This window comes from Molossus molossus, unplaced genomic scaffold (assembly GCF_014108415.1).
Source record: "Molossus molossus isolate mMolMol1 unplaced genomic scaffold, mMolMol1.p scaffold_m16_p_20, whole genome shotgun sequence".
Taxonomy (NCBI): domain Eukaryota; kingdom Metazoa; phylum Chordata; class Mammalia; order Chiroptera; family Molossidae; genus Molossus; species Molossus molossus.
Genome location: NW_023425356.1, coordinates 17,453,319 through 17,477,792, shown reverse-complemented (window position 1 = coordinate 17,477,792; position 24,474 = coordinate 17,453,319). Strand labels below are relative to the sequence as shown.

General features: G+C 41.0%; 1 protein-coding gene and 1 pseudogene across 1 annotated transcript; one reads left to right on the top strand and one right to left on the bottom strand.

The window, feature by feature from the left end:
• The first annotated feature begins 8,912 nt into the window (after positions 1–8,912).
• On the top strand, positions 8,913–11,524 carry LOC118637660 (annotated as a pseudogene).
• A 4,098-nt stretch (positions 11,525–15,622) lies between these two features.
• On the bottom strand, positions 15,623–17,893 carry ADAM30 (ADAM metallopeptidase domain 30). The gene has a single exon (XM_036273219.1). The coding sequence runs from the start codon at positions 17,891–17,893 to the stop codon at positions 15,623–15,625; it is 2,271 nt and encodes a 756-aa protein (XP_036129112.1).
• Positions 17,894–24,474: the final 6,581 nt, after the last annotated feature.

The following is a 24,474-nucleotide window of genomic DNA, read 5'->3' as shown; positions in this document are numbered from 1 at the left end:
AAAAAAAAATAGGAAAGGACAGTGATCATATAAATTTTTACATGTAAGTTAAAAATATTAGCCATATTTAATCTGCTACCACCATTCCTTCAATAATATCTTTATAACTCTAAGATAATCTGTCAACCTAAAGATTAGTGATTTTAAAGCATATTTAATCTTATCTTCTCAGAAAACACAAATTATAATTATTATTATTATTTTATTTGATACGTGCCTGTAGCAGAAACCAAACCCAGGACTCTCTGGTCTGCAGGCTGATGCTCCAACTGCTGAGCCAAACTGGCCAGGGCCAGAAATTATTATTAAAATTACATTTTTTTTTAATCGTGACACCTAACATACACAGAAATGAACATAAAAGATTAAGAATGGTTTCACAAAAACATATGGCAAAGCCAGTGGTAAGACATGCATTACAGACTTCTGGTCAGGATGGTGGGTAGGTAAACATAGTACTCACCTCCTCCCTCAACCACATCAAAAGCACAACTAAACTATAGAGCAACCATCATTCAGAACCACCAGAAATTGAGCTGCTTGGAAGTCCTCCAACTATGAAATTAAAGAAGAAGCCATATCAAGACTGGTAGGAGGGCCCTGGCCAGTTTGGCTCAGCAGTTAAAGCGTCGGCCTGCGGTCCGGAGAGACCCGGGTTCGGTTCCTGCTAAGGGCACGTACCTCGGTTGCAGTTTGTCCCCGGCCCTGGTTGGTCATGCGGGTGGCAGCCACTCGATGTGTCCCTTCACATCGATGTTTCTCTCTCTCTCTCTTCCTCTCTTCCTTTCCCACTCTATCCGTACAAAAAAAAAAAAAAAGGAAAAATATCCTCGGGTGAGGATAAAAAAAAAAAAGACTGGTAGGAGAGGCAGAGGTGTGACGGTCCGGTCCCACACCCACGTGTGGTGGATAAAAATCAGGAGGACTCCTCTGTTGGGAAGGTCCTCCCTGAGGAGTGAGGGGTCCCTGTCCCACACCAGGCCCCCAGCTCAGGGTTCCAGTGCCAGGCGGAGAATTCTTCACAACTTCTGGTTGTAAAAACCAGTGGGAACTGAGGCAGAGGGAGGCTGAGGCTTCTGGAGTCCCAGGCAGCTCCTCTTAAAGGGCCTGCACATGGACTTAATCGGGCTTGTACCCTCCAGGCTCCAGGGTCGGGGAGGCAGCTTGAGAGGTACCAGAGACATACAGGGAAAAACTGACTTGTTTGGCATCGGGGCGAGGACTGGAGGGGCAGTTTTCTTTTGGCCAGACTTGCTGGCAGAGGCCCTTGTTCCTGTGGTGAGCCCTTCCCGGACGAGGGCAGCAGATGGGGGTCATATCTGGGACTCCAGAAACCTGGCTCACACTATTTGCTCTGCTCTGGTGATTCCCTGAGGCCCTGCCCCACCCAACTTTGGGGTCCACCCAAGCTATTTCCAGTGGCTTTACCATAGGAATGGCTTGTCTGGGCTCATGCTTCAGATTTTCCTAAAATCTCTCAAACAAGCAGCCTCTGGCCCCAGTGAGCCCCATACCTCTTGCTAAGTGGCCCCAGGACTGACACTAGCAGCACCTGGCCTTGGTTTACAGCTTGACCTTGCCTGGGTACCTTTAAGCTTAACAAGAAGCAGCCATCTGCAGATAGCTTTGAAGCTTATTATGCCTGGTGGCCCAGGTAGAATACAGCTGTGGCTGACCTTGGCCTGTGCCTCTTAGGAAGCCCCAGAGCCAGCACACCCAGTGGACAGTTTCAGACCACGTCAGAGCACCACACCCAACCACCTCCACAAGTGACACACTCAAGGAATGGACTCAGTGGGTACCAGAGCCCTGCTGAAATAAATCTTGCTCTGTGTGGTGGACTCCTGCACAGCTGATCCTCGAAGGTGGTCAGAGGTCAGTGGTCACAGTCATTCTTTGCAGCTGATCAGCCTGAGTAAATTTCTCCCATTGATGGCCAACAGCAATCAAGACTCAATTACAACAGAAGGGTGTACAGTCCACACGAGGGGTGCACCTTGAGGGCCCAGCTGGGGTGATCAGGGAGGCTGTGTCACTGGACACTGCAGGACACCAACTATAATAAACCATTCTACCAAGCCTAGGAGATGTAGCAGCTCTACCTAATATATAGAAACAAACACAGGGAGGCAGCCAAAATGAAGAGACAAAAAAACATGTCCCAAATGAAAGAACAGAACAAATCTCCAGAAAAAAAAATCCTAAACAAAATAGAGATAAGCAATCTAACAGATGCAGAGTTCAAAACACTTAAGAATGCTCAAATAACTTGGTGAGGACAAGAGCATAGAAAAGGACCAGTCAGAAATGAAGGATACACTAACTGAAATAAAGAATAATTTACAGGGAATCAATAGTAGAGTAGGCGAAGCCAAGAAGCAAACCATTGATTTGAAATATAAGGAAGCAAAAAACACCCAATCAGAACTGCAAAAAGAAAAAAGAATATAAAAAATTAAGGATAGCATAAGGAGCCTCTAGGACAACTTTAAGCATACCAACATTTGCATCATGGGGGAGAAGAGAGAAAACAAGAAATAAAAAAACTACTTGAAAAAATAGTGACAGAAAACTTCCCTAACTTGGTGAAGGAAACAGATATACAAGTCCAGGAAGCACAGAGAGTCCCAGATGAAATGAACTCAAAGAGGTCCACACCAAGACACATCATAATTAAAACGCAAAAGGTTAAAGATAACCCTGGCCAGTTTGGCTCAGTGTTTAGAGCATTGGCCCATGGACCAAAGATTCCCAGTCCATTGAAGACAGCCTCTTCAATAAATGGTGTTGGGAAAATTGTACAGTTACATGCAAAAAAAAAAAAATGAAGCTAGACCACCAACTTACACCATACACAAGAATAAACTCAAAATGTGTAAAAGACTTAAATGTGACTTGGGAATCCATAAAAATCCTAGAAGAAAAAGTAGGCAACAAAATTTCAGACATCACATGCAGCAAAATTTTCACTGATACAAGGCAAGAGAAAAAAAGGAAAAAATAAACACATGGGACTACATCAAAATAAAAAGCTTCTGCACAATAAAAGAAACAACCATCAAAATGGAAAGGGAACTCACTACATGGGAGAGCATAATTGCCAATGATACATCAGATAAGGGGCTAATTTCCAAAATATATAGAGTGATCATACAACTCAACACAAGGAAGACAAAGAACCCAATTAAGAAATGGGCTGAGGACCTAAATAGACACCTCTCCAAACAGGACATACAAATGGCCAAGAGACATTATGAAAAAATGCTCAATGTCACTAATCATCACAGAGATGCAAATTAAAACAGCTATGGGATATTACCTCACACCTGCTGGAATGACTGCCATCAGTGAATCATTAAACAACAAGTGCTGGCGAGGGTGTGGAGAAAAGAAGACTTTAGTACACTGCTGGTGGGAATGCAGACTGGTGCAGCCACTATGGAAAACAATATGGTATTACCTCAAAAAAATTATAAATTGATCTGCCATTTGACCCAGTGATCTCACTTCTAGGAATATAGCCTAAGAAGCCTGAAACTCCATTTAGAAAGACTATATGTACCCCTATGTTCATAGCAGCACTATTTACAATAGCTAAGACCTGGAAACAGCCCAAGTGTCCATCAAAAGATGAGTGGATAAAAAAGCTGCAGTACATATACACAATGGAATACTATGCAGCTGTAAGAAAGAAAGATCTCTTATCCTTTGAGATGACATGGAGAGACCTGTAGAGTATTATCCTAAGTGAAACAAGACAATCAGAGAAAGACAAATATCACATGATCTCACTTATTTGTGGAATATAATGAACAAAACAAACTGATGAACAAAATAGACCCAGAGACATAGAAGTAGGGTACAGACTGACAGACCTCAGAAGAGGGGCGTGGGGGAGGGAAGAGATAAACCACAGAACTTATATGCATGTATGCCTAACCATGGACATAGACAACAATGCTGGGGAGGGGGGGCGGGGGGGATCGGAGGAGGGTGTCAATGGAGGAAAAAGGAGAAACATCTGTAACAAAAATAAATTAATAAAAAAAATACGTATAAAGAAAAAAAATATATATATAAAATATCCTTGGGTGAAGATTAAAAAAATAATAATAATAAAAAGAAAGAGAAACTAAACAAACAATCTCATTTTTACCATTTCAACAACATCAAAATAAGATACCAAGGAAGGAACTTAACCATGGAAGTAGGAGACTTACACTCGCAATACTATAGGACATTGAAGAAAGAAATAGAGGAAGATATATACCAGGTTCATGGACTAGAAGAATTAACATCATTAAAATGTCCATACTACCCAAAGCAATCTATAGAGTCAACCCTATGAAAATACCATTGACATATTTCATAGATCTACAACAAATATTTCAAAATTTTATATAGAACAAAAAAGACCCCAAATAGCCTCAGGAGTCTTGAGGAAGAAAAATAAAGTTGGAAGGATCACAATACCAGATATCAAACTATATTACAAAGCCACTGTAATCAAAACAGCCTGGTACTGGCACAAGAACAGGCATATAGATCAGTGGAACAGAACAGAAACTCTGGAAATCAACCCACATCAATATGGTCAGTTAATATTTGACAAAGGAGACATGAGCATACAATGGAGTAAAGACAGTCTCTTCTATAAATGGTGTTGGGAAAATTGGACAAGTACATGCAAAAAATGAAACTAGATCACCAACCTACACCATACACAAGAATAAACTCAAAATGGATAAAAGACTTAAATGTAAGGTGCAAAACCATAAAAATCCTAGAAGAAAACATAGGCAGTAAAATCTCAGACATCTCACATAGCAGAATTTTTGCTGATACATCTCCTATGGCAAGAGAAACAAAAGAAAAACAAATGGGGCTACATTAAATTAAAAAGCTTCTGAAAGCAAAAGAAACCATTATCAAAATGAAAAGGGAACCCATTGTATGGGAGAACATATTTACCAATGATACATCTAATAAGGGGTTAATTCCCAAAATATATAAAGAACTTATACAACTAAATAAAAGGAATACAAACAATCCAATAATAAATGGGCAAAGAACCTGAATAGACACTTTTTCAAAGAGGACATACAGATGGCCAATAGACATATAAAAAAAATACTCAACGGCACTAATGATCAGAAAGATGCAAATTAAAACTACCTCACACCTGCCAGAATAGGTACCATTAATAAATCAATAAACAACAAATGCTGGCGAGAATGTAGAGAAAAGGAAACCCTAGTATACTGCTGGTGGGAATGTAGACTGGTACAGCTACTATGGAAAACAGTATGGCGTTTCCTCAAAAAATTAAAACTAGAACTGCTGTTTGACCCAGCGATCTCATTTCTGGGAATATATTCTAAGAATCCTGAAACACTAATCATAAAGAATATATGCACCCCTATGTTCATAGCAGTGTTATTTACAATAGCTAAGATCTGGAAATAGCCCAAGTCCCATTAGTAGATGAGGGTACATTTACACAATGGAATACTATGCTGCTGTAAAAAACAAGGATCTCTTACTCTTTGCAACAGTATGGATGGATCTAGAGATTATTATGCTAACTGATATAAGCCAGTCAGAGAAAGACAAATATCACATGATCTCATTTATATGCGGAATCTAATGAACAAAATAAGTTCAGAGGCATGGATGAATCTCAGAGGGAAGTAAAAAGGTGGGTGGGAAGAAATTAATTAAAGAACTTATATGTATATGCATAGCCCACAGGCACAGACAATAGTGTGGTGAAAGCCTGGGGTGGGGGCGGGTGCTGGGTGGAGGGGACAAAGAAGAGAAAAATGGGGGACATCTGTAATACTGTCAACAATAAAAAATAAATTTAAGAAAAGTTAGGCTAAGGAGGGTTCTGGTCAACATGGCAGCATATGTGAATTCAGGACTGTCATCTTCCCACAACCACATTGAAATTACAACTAAACTACAGAACAACTTTCATTCAGAACCATCTGAGATCTAGCTGAACAGAACTTCTATAATTGAAGTTTTAAAAAAGAAGCTATATCCAGACTGGTTGGAGGGGCAGAGATGCTGAATGGGCTTGTCTCACATCTATGTGTGACAGTTAAAAATTAGGTTATCTTGGCTGCAGAGGTCCCTCCTGGAGAGTGAAGGGTCCCAGCCTCATACCAGCCCCCCCAGCCCAGAGTTCCACTGTTGGAAGGAGAAGTCCCCATAACTTTTGGCTGTAAAAACTAGCAGGGATTGTGGCTGAGGGAGACAGAGCATTGCTGGTGTCTCAGGCAGTTCTTCATATAGGGCCCATGCAGAGACATGAACTTGCTCCAAGCTCCAGCACTGAGTCGGTGGCTTGAAAGTTGCTAAGGACATACAAGAGGAACTGAACTGTCTGGCTTTGGGGCAGGAATTGGAGGGGCAGCTTTCTCTCAGACAGAGGTGCTGGCAGAGCCCATTGTTCCTTTGTTAAGCCATTCCGGCACAGAGCCGGCAGGCATGCGCCATATCTGGGTATCCATCAACCGGGCTAACATTTTTGCCTCACCCTAGTGATTTCCTAAGACCCCACCCCAACCAACTTTCAGGCCTACCCAATCATTTCCAGTGGCTTCCACATACAAATGCTCTGTCTTGACTCATGCTTCAGACTTTCCTAAAATCTCTCAAACAAGCAGCATCTGGCCTTGGCATGTACTGTACCTCTTACTAAATGTCCCTGGGCTTGGCACTAGTGGCAGCTGGCATCAGTTCACAGTTTAGCCTCTCCTGGGAACGTCCAGGCCCAGTATGGGTGATAGCCATCTGTAGGTCTTTCTGTAGCTCATACTGGGTGGCCCCTGGCAGGGCACAGATAGCAGCTGGTCTTGGCCTGCACCTCCTGGGTGGCCCCAGGACCAGAACACCTGGTAGTCAGCTTCAGATCATGCTGGAGCACCACCCAACCACCTTCATGAGCAACACACTCAAGGCAGAGTCACTGGACAATAGAGCCCCACTGAAGGGAGTCCTGCTCCATGGAGTTGGCTCTTGCATGGCAGATCCTCTTCTATAATTATGGCCAGTCCTCACAGCACTTTGGCCTCAGGGTAAATCCCTCCCATTGACATGCCAACAGCAATCAAGGCTCAACTACAACAGGAGGGTGCACACAACCCACATCAGGATGCACTTGGAATGCCCAGCTCAGGTTATTGGTAAGGCTGAGCCCTACAGGACATCTACTACATAAGGCCATTCTACCAAGCCCAGGAGACATAGCAGCTCTACCTAATACATAGAAACAAACACAGGGAAGGTGCCAAAATGAGAAGACAAAGAAACACTTTCCAAATGAAAGAAGAGAACAAAACTCCAGAAAAAAGAACTAAACAAAATGAAGACAAGCAATCTACTAGATGTGGAATTCAGAACCCTGGTTATGATAATAGATGAACTTAGAGGAAGAGTAGATGAACTTAGTGAGAACTTCACAAAGAGATAGAAAACATAAAAATGAAGATAGAAAACATAAATAAAGAACCAGTCAGGAATGAAGAAGATGATAACTGAAATGAATAATACATTGCAGGAAATCAACAGTGGAGTAGATGAAGCAGAGGGCCAAATCAGAGATTTGGAAGACAAAGAAGCAGAAAACACCCAATCAGAACCGCAAAAAGAAAAAATAACCCCCCAAAATGAGGCTAGTTTAAAGAGCTTCTGAAACAACTTCAAGCATACTAACATTTGAATCATGGGGGTAGCAGAAGGAGGAGAGAGCAAGAAATTGAAAACCTATTTGAAAAAATAATGACAGAAAACTTCCCTAACTCGGCGAAGGAAACAAACATCCAAATCCAGGAAGCTCAGAGAGTCTCAAACAAGATGAACCCAAAGAGGTCCACAGCAAGACACATCATCATCAAAATGCAAAAGGTTAAAGACAAAGAGAGACTCTAAAAGCAGCAAGAGAAAAGCAGTTCATTACCTACAAAGGAGCTCCCATAAGACTGTCAGCTGACTTCTCAAAAGAAACTTTGCAGGCCAGAAGGGAGTGGCAAGAGGTAGTCAAGGCAATGAAAAGCAATGACCTACAACCAAGATTACTCTATCCTGAAAAGCTATTATTTAGAATCAATGGCTAAATAGAGTTTCCCAGACAAGAAAAAGCTAAAGGAGTTCATCACCACCAAACCAGTATTATATGAAATGTTGAAGGGTCTTCTTGAAGGAGAATAAGAACAAAAATATGAACAATGAAATGGCAATAAATACATCTATCAACAATTGAATCTACAAACAAAATGAACAAGGAGAACAGAAACAGACTCATAGATACAGAGAAACTTTTGTTGCTTGCCAGATGGGTGGGGGCTGGGGGTTTGGGTGGAAAAGGTGAAGGAATTAAGAAGTACAAATTGGTTGTTACACTGATGAACCTCAAAGGGAAGGGGAGAGGGAGGGTGGGATGAGATAAACCAAAGAACTTCTATGCATATATGCATAACCACTGGACACAGACAATAGCGTGGGGAAGGTAGGAGGGGGGCGGGATTGGGGAGGAGGGGGTCAATGAGAAAAAATGTGAAAGGACATCTGTAATAAATTCAACAATAAAGATAAGTTAAAACAAAATAAAAAAATAGAAATTTTAAAAAAGAAAGAAGAAAAAGGAACCCCCCCAAATAAGGCTAGTTTAAAGAGCCTCTGGGACAACTTCAAGCACGCTAACATTCACATCATGGGGGTAGCAGGAGGAGGAGAGAGCAAGGAATTGAAAACCTATTTGAAGAACTAATGATTGAAAAATTCCCTAACTTGGTGAAGGAAACAGACATACAAGTCCAAGAACTGCAGAGTCTCAAACAAGATGAACCCAAAGAGGCCCACACCAAGACACATCATAATTAAAAGGCCAAAGGTTAAAGACAAAAATGAATCCTAAAAGCAGAATGAGAAAAGTGGTTTGTCACCTACAAGAGAGCTCCTATAAGACTGACTGTCAGTTGATTTCTCAACAGAAACTTTTCAGGCCAGAGGGATTGGCACAATATATTAGTAATGCAAAGCAAGGACCTACAGCCAAGATGACTCTATCCAGCAAAGTTATCATTTAGAATCGAAGGACAGAAAGAGCTTCCCAGATAAGAAAAAGATAAAGGAGTTCATCACCACCAAATCAGTATTACAAGAAATGTTCAAGTGTCTTCTTTAAGGAGAAGAAGAAAAATGAAAAATATGAATAATAAAATGGCAATAAATACATTATCTCTAAACAATTACTTTAGATGCAAATTGATTAAATTCTCCAAAAAAAAAAAAATATGGTGGCTGAATGGATAACAAAACAAGACCCGTAAATATGCTGTCTACAAGAGAGCCACTTTATTTAAAAAAAATGTTTCCCCTTTATTGATTTTGGGGAGAAAAGAAGAAAAAGGGGAAGAGAGATAGAAACATCAATGAGAGAGAATATCAATTGGCCGCCTCCTGCACACCCTGCACTGGGGATCTGGCCCACAATCTGGGCATGTGCCCTGACTGGGAATCGAACCGGCAACCTCTTGGTGCCGGTTGAATCTCCACCACTGAGCCACACCAGCTGAGCAAGGGAATCACTTTAGATCAAAAGGACACACACAGATTGAAAGTAAAGTAATGGAAAAAGATATTTCATGAAAATGAAAATTAAAAAAAAAAAAAAAAAAAAGCTGGGGTAGCAATACTTATACCAGATAAAATAGACTTTAAAACAAAGACTTTAACAAGAAACAACAAAGGACCCCGCAATTCCACTTCTGGGTAAGAATCTGAAAAAACCCAAAACAGTACATCAAAAAAGACTTATGCTTCCATATGTTTGTTGAAGCATTACTTATAATAGCCAAAGTATGGTAGCAACCTAAGTGCCCATCAATAGGTGAATGGATAAAGAAATATGAATCAGCAATAAAAAAAAAAAAATGCCATCTGCAACAACATGAATGGACCTAGAGGATGTTGTTCTGAGTGAAATAAGTCAGACAGAAAGGCAGATGCCATATGATTTCACTTATATGCAGAATCTAAAGAATAATATAAATGAATGAGCAGACCAGAAACAGACTCATAGGTACAGAAAACATTTTGATGGTTGCCAGATGGAAGAGGTGTTAGGGGACAGGTGAAAAAGGTGAAGGGATTAAGTTGTACAAATTGGTAGTTACAGAACAGCTATGGAAATGTAAAGGACAGCCTAGGGAATATAGTCAGTAATATCATAATAACTATGTATGGTGTCAGATGGGTACTAGGTTTATCAGGGTGATCACTTTGTAAGTGATATAAATGTGTAGTCACTGGGTTGTACAACCGAAACTAATATAATATTGTATATCAACTTTAATTGAAAATAAAAATTATTTTAAAAAACAGGCAGAGTACTGTAGTAGACATTTTTCTATAGAAGATATACAGATAGCTCATAAATAGATGAAAAGATGCTCAACATCACTAATTATTAGGAAAATGAAAATAAAAACCACAAGGAGATATTACTTCATACCCATTAGGATGGCTAGTACCAAAAACAAAAACAAAAATAAACAAACACCCCCCCAGACACAAAAATAGCAGATGTTGCCCTAGCCAGTTTGGCTCAGCGGTTAGAGCGTCGGCCTGCGGTCCAGAGAGACCCGGGTTCGGTTCCCACTAAGGGCATGTACCTCGGTTGCAGTTTGTCCCTGGCCCTGGTTGGGTCATGTGGGTGGCAACCACCTGATGTGTCCCTTTCACCTCGATGTTTCTCTCTCTCTCCCTCCCACTCAGATAGAACAAAGAATGGAAAAATGCCCTCGGGTGAGGAAAAAAAAAGCAGATGTTGGGGAAGATGTAGAAAAACAGAAACTGTTGTGCATTGTTAGTGAGACAGTAAAATGGTGCAGCTGCTGTGGAAGACAGTATGGTGTTACTTCATAGCTGCCCACCATGACGACCACTGTGTCCACCTCGCAGGCACTAGAACTACCATCAGGACTCCGAGGCCGCCATCCACCCCAGATCAACCGGGAGCTCTACGCTTCCTACGTCCACCTGTCCATGTCTTACTACTTTGACTGCGATGATGTGGCTTTGAAGAAATTTGCCAAACATTTTCTTTACCAATCTCATGAGGAGAGGGAACATGCTGAGAAACTGATGAAGCTGCAGAACCAATGAGATGGCTGAATCTTCCTCCAGGATATCAAGAAACCAGACGGTGACGACTGGGAGAATGGGCTGAATGTGATGGAGTGTGCGTTACACTTGGGAAAAAAAGTGTGACTCAGTCACTACTGGATTTGCACAAACTGGCTAATGACAAAAATGACCCTCACTTGTGTGACTTCCTTGAAACTCACTACCTGAATGAGCAGGTGAAATCCATCAGAGAACTGGGTGACCACGTAACCAACTTGCGCAGGTTGGGGGCCCCTGAAACTGGCATGGCAGAGTATCTCTTTGGCAAGCACACCCTGGGAGACAGTGATGAGAGCTAAGCCTTAGGCTGGCTTCCCATAGCCAGGGGAGTGACTTCTCTGGTCACCAAAGCAGTATGTGCATGTTGGGGTTACCTTTACCTTTGCTATAACTTGTACCAAATCATCCACTTACACCTTTTCATTTGTACCATTCCTTCAAATAAAGTAATTTGGTACCCCTCCCCCCAAAAGATGGAAACAACCCATATGCCCATTGACGAATATGTAGCAAAACAAAATGTGGTATATACAGATGCTCCTTGACTTAAGATATGGTTATGTCTTGATAAATGCATCATAAGTTAAAAATATAGCAAATCAGAAAAGTATTTAATACATCTAACCTACTGAACATCATAGCTTACTCTAACTTACTTAAATGTGCTTAGAATACCTATTTAGTGTACAGTTGGGGAAAATAACATAAAGTCTAGTTTACAGTGAAATTTTGAATATCTCATATAATTTATTGATTATGATACTGAAAGTGAAAAACAGAATGATTGTATGAATATTACTTTTACACTCTTGTAAAATCAAACATTTAAGTCAAACCCTGGCCAGGTGGCTCAGTTCATTGGAGCATCATCCTGTGCACCAAAAAGTAGTGGGTTCGATGCCCAGTCAGGGCATGTACAGAGGTAACCTATCAATGTTTCTCTCTCACATCGATGGTTCACTCTGTCTCTCTCCCTCCCTTTCTCTCTCTCTAAAACCAATGAAAACATATCCTCAGGTGAGGATTAAAATAAAATAGGTCAAACCATCATAAGTTGGGAATCATCTGTACATACAATGAAATATTACTCAGCCATAAAAAGCACGGACATTCTAACACATGCCGCAACAGGGGTGAAACTCGAAGACATTGTGCTAAGTGAAATAAGCCAGGCACAAAAGAACAAATATTGTGTGATTCCACTCTTATGTGGTACCTAAAGTACTCAAATTCATAGAGACAGAATAGAGGTTTTTGAGGCCGCAGGGAAGGGGGAATAAGAAGTTGTTATTTCATGGATATAAAGGTTTAGTTTTGCAAGTTAAATCAGGAGATTGGTTTCACAATATACTACTGTTAAACTAAACAATATAAGACCTGAAACTTTAAAACTTTTAGAAGAAAACATTTGGGAAAAGATCATTAGCATTGGTCTTGGAAATGATTTCCTGGATAAGACATCGAGAGCACAAGCAACAAAAAGCTAAAATAAACAAGTGGAATCACATCACACTAGAAAGCTCTGCAGAGCCAAGGAAACAATCGGCAAGTTGAAGACAAGTTAGAAAATGGAAGAAAATATTTGCAAACCATAAATCTGATATGGGGCTAATATCCAAGATATGTAAAGAACTTATAAACTCAATAATAAAAAAGCAAATAATCCAATTTTTAAAAAAGGGCATAGGACCTCAATAAATATTTTCCCAGAGAAGACATTTAAATGGCCAATAAGCATATGAAAAGATAGTCAACAGCACTCATCATAAGGGAAATGTAAATGAAAACCACGATATGAAATCACCTCATACCTTATACAATGGTTATCATTAAAAACAAAAACAAGAGATAACAAGTGTTGTAAGGATGTGGAGAAAAAAGATACCTTAAACACTGTTGGTGAAAATGTAAATTGATATAGCTACTATGAAAAATAGTATGGTAGTTTCTCAAAAAATTAAAAATAGACCTATCAGATGATCCAACAATCTCGTTCCTTGGTATATATATAAAAAGAAAATTAAATCTGCATTCCAAAGAGATATCTGCACTCTTCTGTTCATTGCAGTATTATTCACATTAACCAAGACTTGGAAATAACCTAAATCTCCTTCACTGGATAAATGGATAAATAAAATGTGATGTGATGTGAGTGTGTGTGTGTGTGTGTGTACACAATGGATTACTATTCAGCCATAAAAAAGAAATCCTGCTATTTGCCATAATGTGGAAGAACCCGGAGGGCATTACGCTAACTGAAAAGATCCCGACAGAGATATACAAATTCTATGTGGTATTATTTATATATAAGTTTTTTCTTTTAAAGCACTGATTTCATGGGAACAGAGAATAGGATGGTGGTTGCCAGAGGCTGGAGGGAAGGGGAAAATGGGTAGATGTAGGCCAAAGGGTACAAACTTTCAGTTGAAAGTCATATAGTTCTGAGACTCTAATGTACAGCATGATGGTTGTAGTTAATAATACTTGTAGTTAATAATATACCTGAAGTTTCCTTAGAGCTCTCTCAAGCGTTCTCATCATCCCACCCCCACAATGAACTATGTGAACTGACAGATCTGTTAATTATTTTGATCTTGGTAGTCATTCCACAATGTACACAAGTCACCGCATTGTACACTTTATGTCTATACATTTATATTTGTCAATTACTTCTCAATGCAGTGAAGAAAAAAAATGGGTACCATGGTAAATATTATGTACATTTTATCACAATTAAAATTTTTATTTAAAACATTTCCCAATGGAAATGGGTAGATGTAGGCCAAAGGAAATGTTTTTAAGTAAATCCTCTCTCTAAATTCACATTTCTAATACTTACATAATGCTTCCTTGAAAAATGTCATTACTGATTAATTATGGAAACTTGAGCAGGTGATTTAACCTTGTTGTGCCTCCATTTCTCCTTCAGAAAGCAGGAAAACACCTTCTCCTCACAGGCCTGTTCCGAGCATGACAGCAATACACGGGAGACACGCAGAACACGGCCTGGCATGCAGTGACTCAGCAAACGCCACCAGTATCGCAGCTGTGGTTCAATGTCCTTGCTTCCTTACAACAGTTTCCAGTGATGACCGAGCTCGATAACCACAAAACACGAGTTACCTTTATGTGTCCTGAGTGAAAACAGCCCCAAACAGTCTATGGGAACCACTTTTGCGAGGCTTCCTCAACTTCTTCTGTAGTCAGAGGATCCATGGGGCTAGGGAAGGGGCCATCGGGGCGGGGGCAGTGGGCTTTCGTGTGAGGAAGGAGATGCCGTGGGGCCAGGCGAGAGGACAGCAGAAAGCCTCAGACTAGGACAAGACGGAAAACACCTGCGCTGACAAGGTTCTGGAAGGATGAGACCCGCACAGGGCAGGAGAAGTGGACACTGAGTCCTCGGAGGGGCCACTCAGTCCTCCTCTCCTTCCCCCAGTCACGGGGCACTTGGAGTGAAGGCGCCCCTCACCCTCCTCTGCTCCACTCAGGGGTGTGGCAAACCTGGACCAGGTGTCCCCCAGCGCACATGCACACAGGACCTGTCCCTGGGAGCAGACTCCGTGCCCTCTGAATAGTGCCAGGGCTTGTCACCACTTATGGACTGAGGTGCACAGCAAGAGTTGTTGTAGATCAGTGTCCTTAACCCAACTGAGGTGACCCCAAGCACTGAGTCAGAGACCACACACCAGAGAGATGCAATGACCTGGACAGTGACCACACAGGGGGAAATACTTATCTGAGGAACACCCCTCGTAAAGTTTGCTTTCTAATTTTATTTTACTTATTTAAAAAAAATTTTTTTCCTTTATTGATTTTAGAGACAGAGGAAGTGAGAAGGAGAAAGAGAGAAACATCGATGAGAGAGAACATCGACTGGCCGCCTCCTGCATGCCCCCCACTGGGGATTTGGCCCACAACCTGGGCATGTGCCCTGACCGGGAATCGAACCAGCGACCTCTTGGTGCATGGGTCGACGCTCAACCACTGAGCCACACCAGCCAGACTCGCTTTCTAATTTTAAAATGTGGAGGTCACTGTTTCCTGGTCAGCATGGGACCCAGGCACAGGCATTCCAACCGGTCACGCTGAGGGAGGCAGAGAGAAAGGCGGACGATCCCTTTGTTTGCTGGAATTCCGAGGCAGGGCTGTGCTGTGCAGACCACTGCAGCTCTGTGGGCTGCCAACGTGCAGAGCTCCCGTGCTCAGAAAGCCACGGGGCACCTTCTTAGGACATGCAAACCTTGATCACCAGCGAAGGGGCAAGTGAATACCAGGAAAGCAACAGGCACTGGCTTGTTTCCCAATCAAGAATATCATTTATTGGCTGATTAAAACTAGAAGGAAAAACAAGTAAAAAAGAGTTTGGAGAAGAATGAAGAGCCATTTGGATAAACAATAAGCTTGTTCAACACATGACCCTGTGTTATCAAAAGCTTGTGGATTTCCTGATCGAGGGTTGATCTATTCTTACTTTTTTTGCCTTGGGTTTTGCATCTTCAGTGTCAGCTGGTGGTGTTTCCTTTTCTTTGGGTTTAAAATAACTTCCTATATACCCACTGAAAAACACGATAACCACCGAGATGAATAGTAAAGTAAGGCGCGTTACCATGAGGGTCACGACCTGAACTGAGGCGGGCACCTCCATTTTCAGCAGTCCCGGGGGCCCGCTGTCGATACTTCCTCCGTACCCCTCGTCCTCACAGAACGGAGGTGTCCAGCCATACATGCAGTGGCAGTTTTTGTTATTGTTGCAAAAGCCCCTGTTGTTGCACTTCCCAGGCAAACAGTCAAAATCCAGGACTGAATTACTCAAACAAGTTGTGTTCACACATACCCGATCCTTATCACAGGCGGTACCATCGTTTACCACACCTAGGTCAGGAATTCCCATGGGAACCAAGGACAGACGATAGCTTAAGCCCCAGCACAGGAGATTTTCATCCCCCAGATGAGTGGAAGTGATACTAGTATGATCTGGCAAGCTAGGGAGGGTGTTGACATTTATACACAGTATCCTGCCACATATCGCATTTGTCTTGGTACACTTTACATAGTCACTAGCTCCCACAATACCACAGTTCCCATGTTGATCGCCTACTAAATTAACCGCTTCATAGCACTCATTAGGAGCCTCCCTGGCATCAGGCCCAAAAATGCTTTGGCACTGCATGTATGCGGACCGACACCCCTTCCTGAAGCAACGAGCTTCATACTTGCACGGGGTTCCATCCTGCTTATACGTGTCATTTGGACACAAAGCTGAAGCACCATCGCAGTACTCTGCAAGGTCACATTCATTTTCTTCCTTCCGACACACATACCCAGACGGACGAAAGTGACAGTTATAACAGCAGAGTCCAGTGCTACAGTTGGCACCTTGTCTGAGTCTACAGCCTGGCTCACAACAATGGTCTTCTTCACAGTCCTCCAATGAACCACAGTCACATTCTTCATAGTCTTCCACAATTTTGTTTCCACATCTCTTAATCACATAATCTTGTCCTGGGATATTATTTAGACAACTTGCTTCTCTGTGTACGTGGTTAAAAAAGTGGATAATACTACAATTACTAAATCCGGTTCGTCCAGTGCCCATAATGCAAGTACGCCTACCCTTACATCTGCAGTATTCGTCATCATGGGCCATTCCCAAACTATGACCCAGATTATGAGCACCCCAAGTGGCAGGTCCAAGGATATTTTTATCTGGAAAAACACTTACAGATCCAGCATATCTCTCAGTACACACTTTTCCCCAGGACCATGCAAGAGCATCGATATAATGTCTTTTAATGTATAGTTGTGCCCAATCTACTGTAAGCTTAGAACTAAGTACATTTCTTTGGTATAACAAAAATTGGCCTAAAGTTTTCTGTAAAGTTGGATTAGTAAGATCTATTTTGTTTCTATCTGTCCATACTTCAAGGGCACTCAGGTGTATTCTTGTACGGATTTCCTGAAAGTAAGTGTCCATAATTGAAGTCAGAAGAATGGCATCATCTGTGACATCAGTAAGATTGGAATTAGAAAACAAAAATCTGTCATGGTCAAAGAGCAGGCCTAATTCGAAGTATTTTTGGCCTACAGAGGGTCCAGTAACGTCACTCTTCCTAGCCATATTCTTAGGCGATAGCTGGGCTATTGCCGTATGCTGTGGCATATCATTTGTTGAGCCACAGATATGATCCCGAAATTCCTCCTCGTTCTTCAGAAAATATATGATATGTTCAAAACTGGAAGAGGTCTTGAGGGGCTCCATTTGGTAATGTTTGTCATCAATTGTCAATATGCCTCGGAGAGCCCCTGTGCATGTACTGAAAGTAGCCACAGAATCCTCAGCTCCTTCAACCAAGCCCACATAGTTGCAGTCCCTGGGTATATAAGGGTAATCTTCCAGGAGTTCCCCCTGTTCTGTGTAGGAGAAAACCGGCAGATGCCGGGGCAACAGAAACCTCTTGGGCCACAGGTGGAGGACATGCTTCTTGCCTTTTAACTGCAGGAGGTAGGACATGTGTTTGGTCCCAACCTGCTGCCCTCCCCTGGAGCTCAGCTTCTTGGGGATGGTGATTTCATACGAGTCAAACCCCCACTCCGGGTGGAAAAGTAAATCCTCACCGAGGGAGTCAACGAGGAGCACCGCCAAGACCAGCGCTGGGAGCAAATGGCCTTGGGAAAGTAAGGTCGACACTGACCTCATGGCACAGCTCTGCTCCCCCTTGAGTCAGCCCCTGCACTTCCAGGCACCGCCGCTAGAGGCGCGCCGAGTGCAGGGCTCGGTGAGCAGGGTGTCCTGGAGGGCCAGCGTAGGTCTCCGATGGGTCAGGGCGCACGTTCTGCCCAAGGCATCTAACTCGTTTTCTGGGCGGTGCCGTTGGGCGCGCGTGGGAGAAACGAGACAAAGATGCACGAGAGTGAAAGAGAAAGAGGGACTATTGGCTCGAGGGACGGTGAAAGTCAGATAGTAGCTTGGGAAAAGGAGAAGGAATAGAGAAATAGGAAGAAAAGAGAACTTGTTAAGGCAGATTGTGTCCCGTGCCCGTTTAATCTGTTTCTATAGGCCCTAGCACACCCCTGAGGTTCTCCATGGGCTGGAATAGGATGTTTTATAGGCCTCTCTGCCCGCATTGCCACCACATCATTCCGTTTCCCACTGGGCTGGGTTGTGACAAAGCGCAGGAGCCTGGTCTGCAAAAACAGCAGCGAAGCCTGAAAATATCAGTGTAGACGCTACAGCCCCACCCCGGGCCACCCCGCGCAGCACCTGGCCTCAGGCAAGAGCAAGCTTCCCAGAAGGCTTCACTTTGCCCAGTGGTTCTTTCTGTCACGTGTTGTTGGGGCGCCAGTGATCAGTGATGTGTTTGTCCACTGGTGGGATAATCTAGGAAGAGAAAAGTACCTGAGAAAGGAAAGCCTAGGAACTTTCACAGAAAGACAAACAGTTGTTTATGTTTGTAGTATAAATGATGGGTGAGAAAGGAGATCCCAAGGTCTATTGAAGACGCTGCTCAAACAATGGAGGGACTTGTCCACGGAAAGGATAAATCACAAGGTCATAAATTCTGTTGAGGAATTCTGTCACAAGAAGACCATTATTCTTTGGGAATTCATTCTGGCTGCTTCTAGGGAAAGGTTAAAAAGGACCAGATTTGAGTCAGGAAAACTCATCAAGAAACTCTTGTAACAATCCTTACAAGCAGTGTTTCCCCTGGTCCAGAAATAACGGCACTTGGGCTTATAAGAAACAGGGTATTTGTGGAAGGGTTACTGTGTGCCAGGCACTGTTCTAGGCTCTTTGCACGAATCAGCCTGTTAATTCTTCAGCCTATTTTGCAGACAATGGTAATTCTATTGTCATCATTCAGAGTTTGCACGTGAGGAAACTGAAACTGTATTTGTCTCAGATGGTGATGTTTGTGACTCAGTCATTACACACATTTAGGCAGTTCCACCCTGGAGCCTGTATTCTTTACCAGTCATCTCTGGTGTCTCTCTGGAGAAGGAGAGCTTCAAAAAAAAAAAAAGAAAGAAAAATATATATGAAGGAATGGAGACTCTACCGGACTTAATGATTGAATGGATTCTCTCTGCATGAAAGAGGCAAGAATTTAAAAGAATATTCACACCTGATATCAAACTATATTACATAGCCATAGCAATTTAAACATCATGGTACTCATAAAAACAGACATATAGATAAATAGAACAGAATAGAGAGCCCAGAAATAAATCAACACCTGTATGGTGAATTAATCTGTGTCTATGACAAAGGAGGCAAGAACATACAATGAGGTAAAAAGAGTCTATTCAATAAATGGACAGATACATGTTAAAAATGAAACTAGACTACCTTCTTATATCATATACAATGTACAAGAATAAACTCAAACTGTACTGAAGACTTAAATGTAAGACCTGAAACCATAAAACTAGAAGAAAACATAGACATTAAAATTGTGGACATTTCTTGTAGATATATTTTTCCTTACATATCTTCTCAGGCAAGAGAAAGAAAAGAACATTAAACAAATGGAACTACATCAAACTAAGAAAGAAACCATTCACACAACAAAAAGACAATCTACTGAATGGGGGAAGATATTTGTCAATGATACATCCAATAAGGGGTTATTATCCAAAATTTATAAAGAACTTATATAACTTAACACCACAAAAAAAAATCCCATTTAAGAATGGGCAGAAGAGCCCTGGACGGTTTTGCTCAGTGGTTACAGTGTTGGCCCACACACCAAAGAGTCTTGGGTTCGATTCCGGTCAAGGGTACGCATACCTTGGTTGCAGTTTGATCCACAGCCCTGGTTGGGGTAGTGTGGGAGGCAACCAGTCAGTGTGTCTCTCTTACATTGATGTTTCTCTCTCCCCCTCCCTCCCAATAGGGGTATGCAGGAAGCAGCCGATCGATGTTCTCTCTCATTGATGTTTCTCTCTCTCTCTCCCTTCCTCTTTCTCTAAAATCAATAAAGAAAAATATGAAAAAAAAAAATAGATGAGAGGATAAAAAACTGTGGCACAGCCCTAGCTGGTGTGCCTCAGTGGTTAGAGCATTGGCCCACACACTGATGGGTCATGGGTTCGATTCCTGCTCAAGGGCACTTTCCTGGGTTACAGGTTTGATCCCCTGCCCCAATCTGGGCATGCATGGAAGGCAACCAGTTGATGTGTCTCTTTCACATTGATGTTGCCCCTGGTTGGGTCATGTGGGTGGCAACCACTCGATGTGTTCCTTTCACGTCAATGTTTCTCTTTCTCTCTCTCTTTCTTTCTCTCCCTCTCACTCTGTCTGAACAACAAATGAAAAAATGTCCTCAGGTGAGGATAAAAAAAACAAAACAAAAGAGAGTTATGTTTGCCAGAGTGGAGAGTGGTTGAGGAATTGAGTGAAAAAAGTAAAAAGATTAAGAAGTACAAATTGATTAAGATTCTTAATCCTTTTACTTTTTATTCATCTTAGTTGTCATTTGTATTATTTCATTTTCTTTTTTCCAGTTCTCTTGGATTATAGTGCCTCTGTTACTGGTTTTTAAGAGCTTGTTTATGATTGAAGATGTTAACCATTTCTCGTGTTTTTTTGCTATTATTTTACTGTGGTGTTTTATTTTTTGGTTGTACCAAAGTTGCGTATTAAATATAATCATGTTCTGTTTTGTTTTAAAAAAAAAAAACAACAACAACAACACAAAAAAGAAGTACAAATAGGTTGTTACAAAATAGTCATGAGGATGTAGATTATAGTATAGGGAATAGAGTCAAACATACTGTAATAACTATGTATGGCGCGAGGTGGATACTGAAAATATCAAGGGGGAACACTTTGTAAAGTATATGACTGTCTAACCACTATGCTGTACACATGAAATGAATACAACATAATATTGACTGTAAACTGTAATTGAAAAATAAAAAAAATTTTCTAAAAGCACAGAGTTGAGGATATTTATATAAAATTATTGCCTGTTACAAAGTGTAAAAAAATGGCTAACTCTGCTTGGTATAGCATGATCGTCTTATGATCCCTGACATCTGTCTGAGCTTTAACATGTAAAAATGTTAGGTTTCTAACCACATATAGATGGCTGTATACTATTCTATTTACGTAACTCTTATGGCATCTCTACTGTTCAAGGGATAGGGTAGCATAAAATAAATGCATGTTGATTGAAAAAGTAGCTTCTTTGATTTCTTTTAGCAATGTTTTATAGTTTCTAATGCATAAGACTTTCGCTCCTTGGTTAAGTTTATGCCTAAATCTTTTATCCTTTTTGAGACTACAGTAAATGGAATTGTTTTCATAATTTCCATTTCAGGTTGTTCATTGTTAATTTATGGAAATACATCTGGTTTTGGGTGTTGATTTTATAATCTGCAACTTTAATAAATTTATTTATTAGGTCTAATAGTTTTTTGGTGGCTACTTTAGGGTTTTTATATATAAAACATATAATCTGCAAACAGATATGATTTTCATTCTTCTTTTCCAAATTGTTTGCCTTTTATTTCTTTTTCATGTCTGATTGCTCTGCCTAGAACTTCCACTACTGTGTCGAATAGTAGTGGCGAGAGCGATTATCCTTGTCTACTTGTTCCCGATCTTAAAGGAAAAGCTTTTCCTAATGAGTATAATGTTAACTGTGAGTTGTTTTTTAACTCAACATTATTATTATTTTTAAAATTAATTTATTTTTGTTTAACTGTGAGGTTTTTATATATGGCTTTATTATGTTGAGATAGTATACTTTTATTCCTAGTCCGTTGAATGTTTTTATTATGAAAGTGTTGACTTTTGTCAAATGTTTTTTCTCCATGGATTGGGATAATCATGTTTTTGTTCTTCATTTTGTTAATGAGGTGTATTATATTGGTTGATTTTCATATGTTGAGTCATCCTTGTGTCCAGGTATAAATCCCATCTGGTTATAAAATATGATTCCTTTAATTTGCTATTGAACTCCATTTGCTAGTATTTTATTTACAGCTTTGGTATTACTATTCATCAAGGATGTTGGTCTGTAGTTTTCTTGTGTTTTGTTTGATTTTGGTATCAGGGCAATGGTGGGTCACAGAATACGTTTAGAAGTGACTCTTCTTCAGTTCTTTAGACGTGTTTGAGAAGGACTGGTGTTAATTACACTTTAAATGATAGAGTTCTCCAGTAAAACAATCTGATCCTGGGCTTCTATTTGGTGGCAGGTTTTTTATGACTACTTCAGTCTCCTCACAAGTTACAGGCCTGTTTATACCTTTTCTTTCTTCATGATTTATCTTTGGTAGGTTGTTTGTTTCTAGGAATTTATCCATTTCTAAGGTTATTTAATTTGTTAACATATAATTGTTCATAGTAGTTTCTTATAATTCTTTTTCTTTATGAGACATGAATTGTAACGTTTCATTTTATCTCTAATTTTAGATATTTTAATTTTCTCTTTTTTCTGCATTAGTCTAGCTAATGGTTTGTCAATTTTGTCGATCTTTTTAAAAAAAACCTATTTGGTTGCATTGATATTTTCTACTGCCTTTTCCCCCTCAATTTTATTTACTTCTGCTCGAATCTCTATTATTTCCTTCTTTCTGCTGACTTTTGGTTTAGTCTTCTCTTTTTTTCTAGTTCCTTGAGTTATAAGGTGAGGTTGTCTATTTGAGATCTTGCTTCCTTTTTTTTTTTTTCTATTCTCACCCGAGGATATTTTTGCATTCATCTTCAGATAGAGTGAGAGGGAGAGAGGAAGGAAGAGGAGAGAGAAACATCGATGTGAGAGAGACACATAGACTGGCTACCACCCACACGACCCCAACTGGAGCCAGGGACAAACTGCAACTGAGGTACGTGCCCTTAGCGGGAGCCAAACCCAGGTCTCTCGAGATGGCAGGCCAATGCTCTAACCACTAAGAAAACTGGCCAGGGCTCTTGCTTCCTTTTCCATGTAAGCATTCACTGCTATAAATTTTCCTCTAAGTACTTCTTTTGTTGCATCCCATAAGTTTGGGTATGTTTTCATTTGTCTTCATATATTTTCTAAATTTCCTTTTGCTTTTTTTCTTTCACTAATATGTGGATTACAAGTTCATTGTTTCATTTCCACATATTTGTAGATTTTCTTCCTTTACTTCTACTATTTACTTCTAAAATCCTTCCAATATAGTAGTAGAAGATAACGTTGTATAATTTAGATTTTCTTAAATTTGTGAAAGCTGATTTTATGACCTAATATGTGATCCATCCAGCAGAATGCTCCATGTGCACTTGAGAAAAATGTCAATTCTACTCTTGTTGGGTAGAGTGTGCTGTGTGTGTTATGTCCAATTGATCTATAATGTTGTTCAAGCTCTCTCTTTCCTGATTGACCTTTGGTTGATTTATTTATCCATAACTGAAATTATGTTATTGAAGTCTTCTACTTTTATTGTGTTGCTGTCCATTTCTCCCTTTAGTTCTGTCAATGTTTCTTTTATATATTAGGGCGGTCTAATGTTAGGTGAATAAATATTTATAATTGTTGTATCTTCATGGTCAAATTACTTTATAATAATATAATATCCTTATGTTGAAATAAGGCTCTTCTATGAAACCATAAGAAAAGCATTTAAGGACTCACACGTGGGAGAATTCCACCATGGAAAATCAGGGCCAAAAACAGAGTCAATGTCCAGAGATCTAGTGCCATGTTAAAGCTTAGGCCCAGTCCAGCATCTGGCTAGCTTAGCTTGTGTTCCTGGCTGCAATTCGTTGCCCTGCTGCTGAACCTAGGCTTCCACTTGGAGCCTCCCCTTGGAGTTTGCATGTCAGCCATGCAGCTGCCAGGGCCACATGGCATGGCTCCAATGCAGAGAACAGGTGGGAGAGAATAGGTGAGCGTGGGGGCTGTGCATTGGTCATGAGGAAGAGAGGAGGGCGGGGAGAGAAAGAGAGAGAAAGAGCTCTTTGTTCCCCTGGAATTTTAACCACAAGCTTTTTCAGAATAACTAATCAGCTTCCCAAGTTTACATGGCCTCCTACCCCCTAGCCAATGACCTCTTTTCCAGGTTAGACTGACAGACCTTTATGGTCAAGCACCTCGCCCCGTGCTATTTTCACTTCTATTGCTCACCTAGGTCTTATCCCCCCTTTGTTGTATCCCTTCCCCCAGTGGTCTGTGGGGAATGAGGGTGGGAGGGAGGTGTGAAGCTGTGGCTTTCCGATTAAACAGTCAGGCCTCTGATTCCCAGCTGACCAGGCTCAGCAACGTTCCACTGCCTTTGCTCTCTTCTTGTTAATAACGAGTGAAC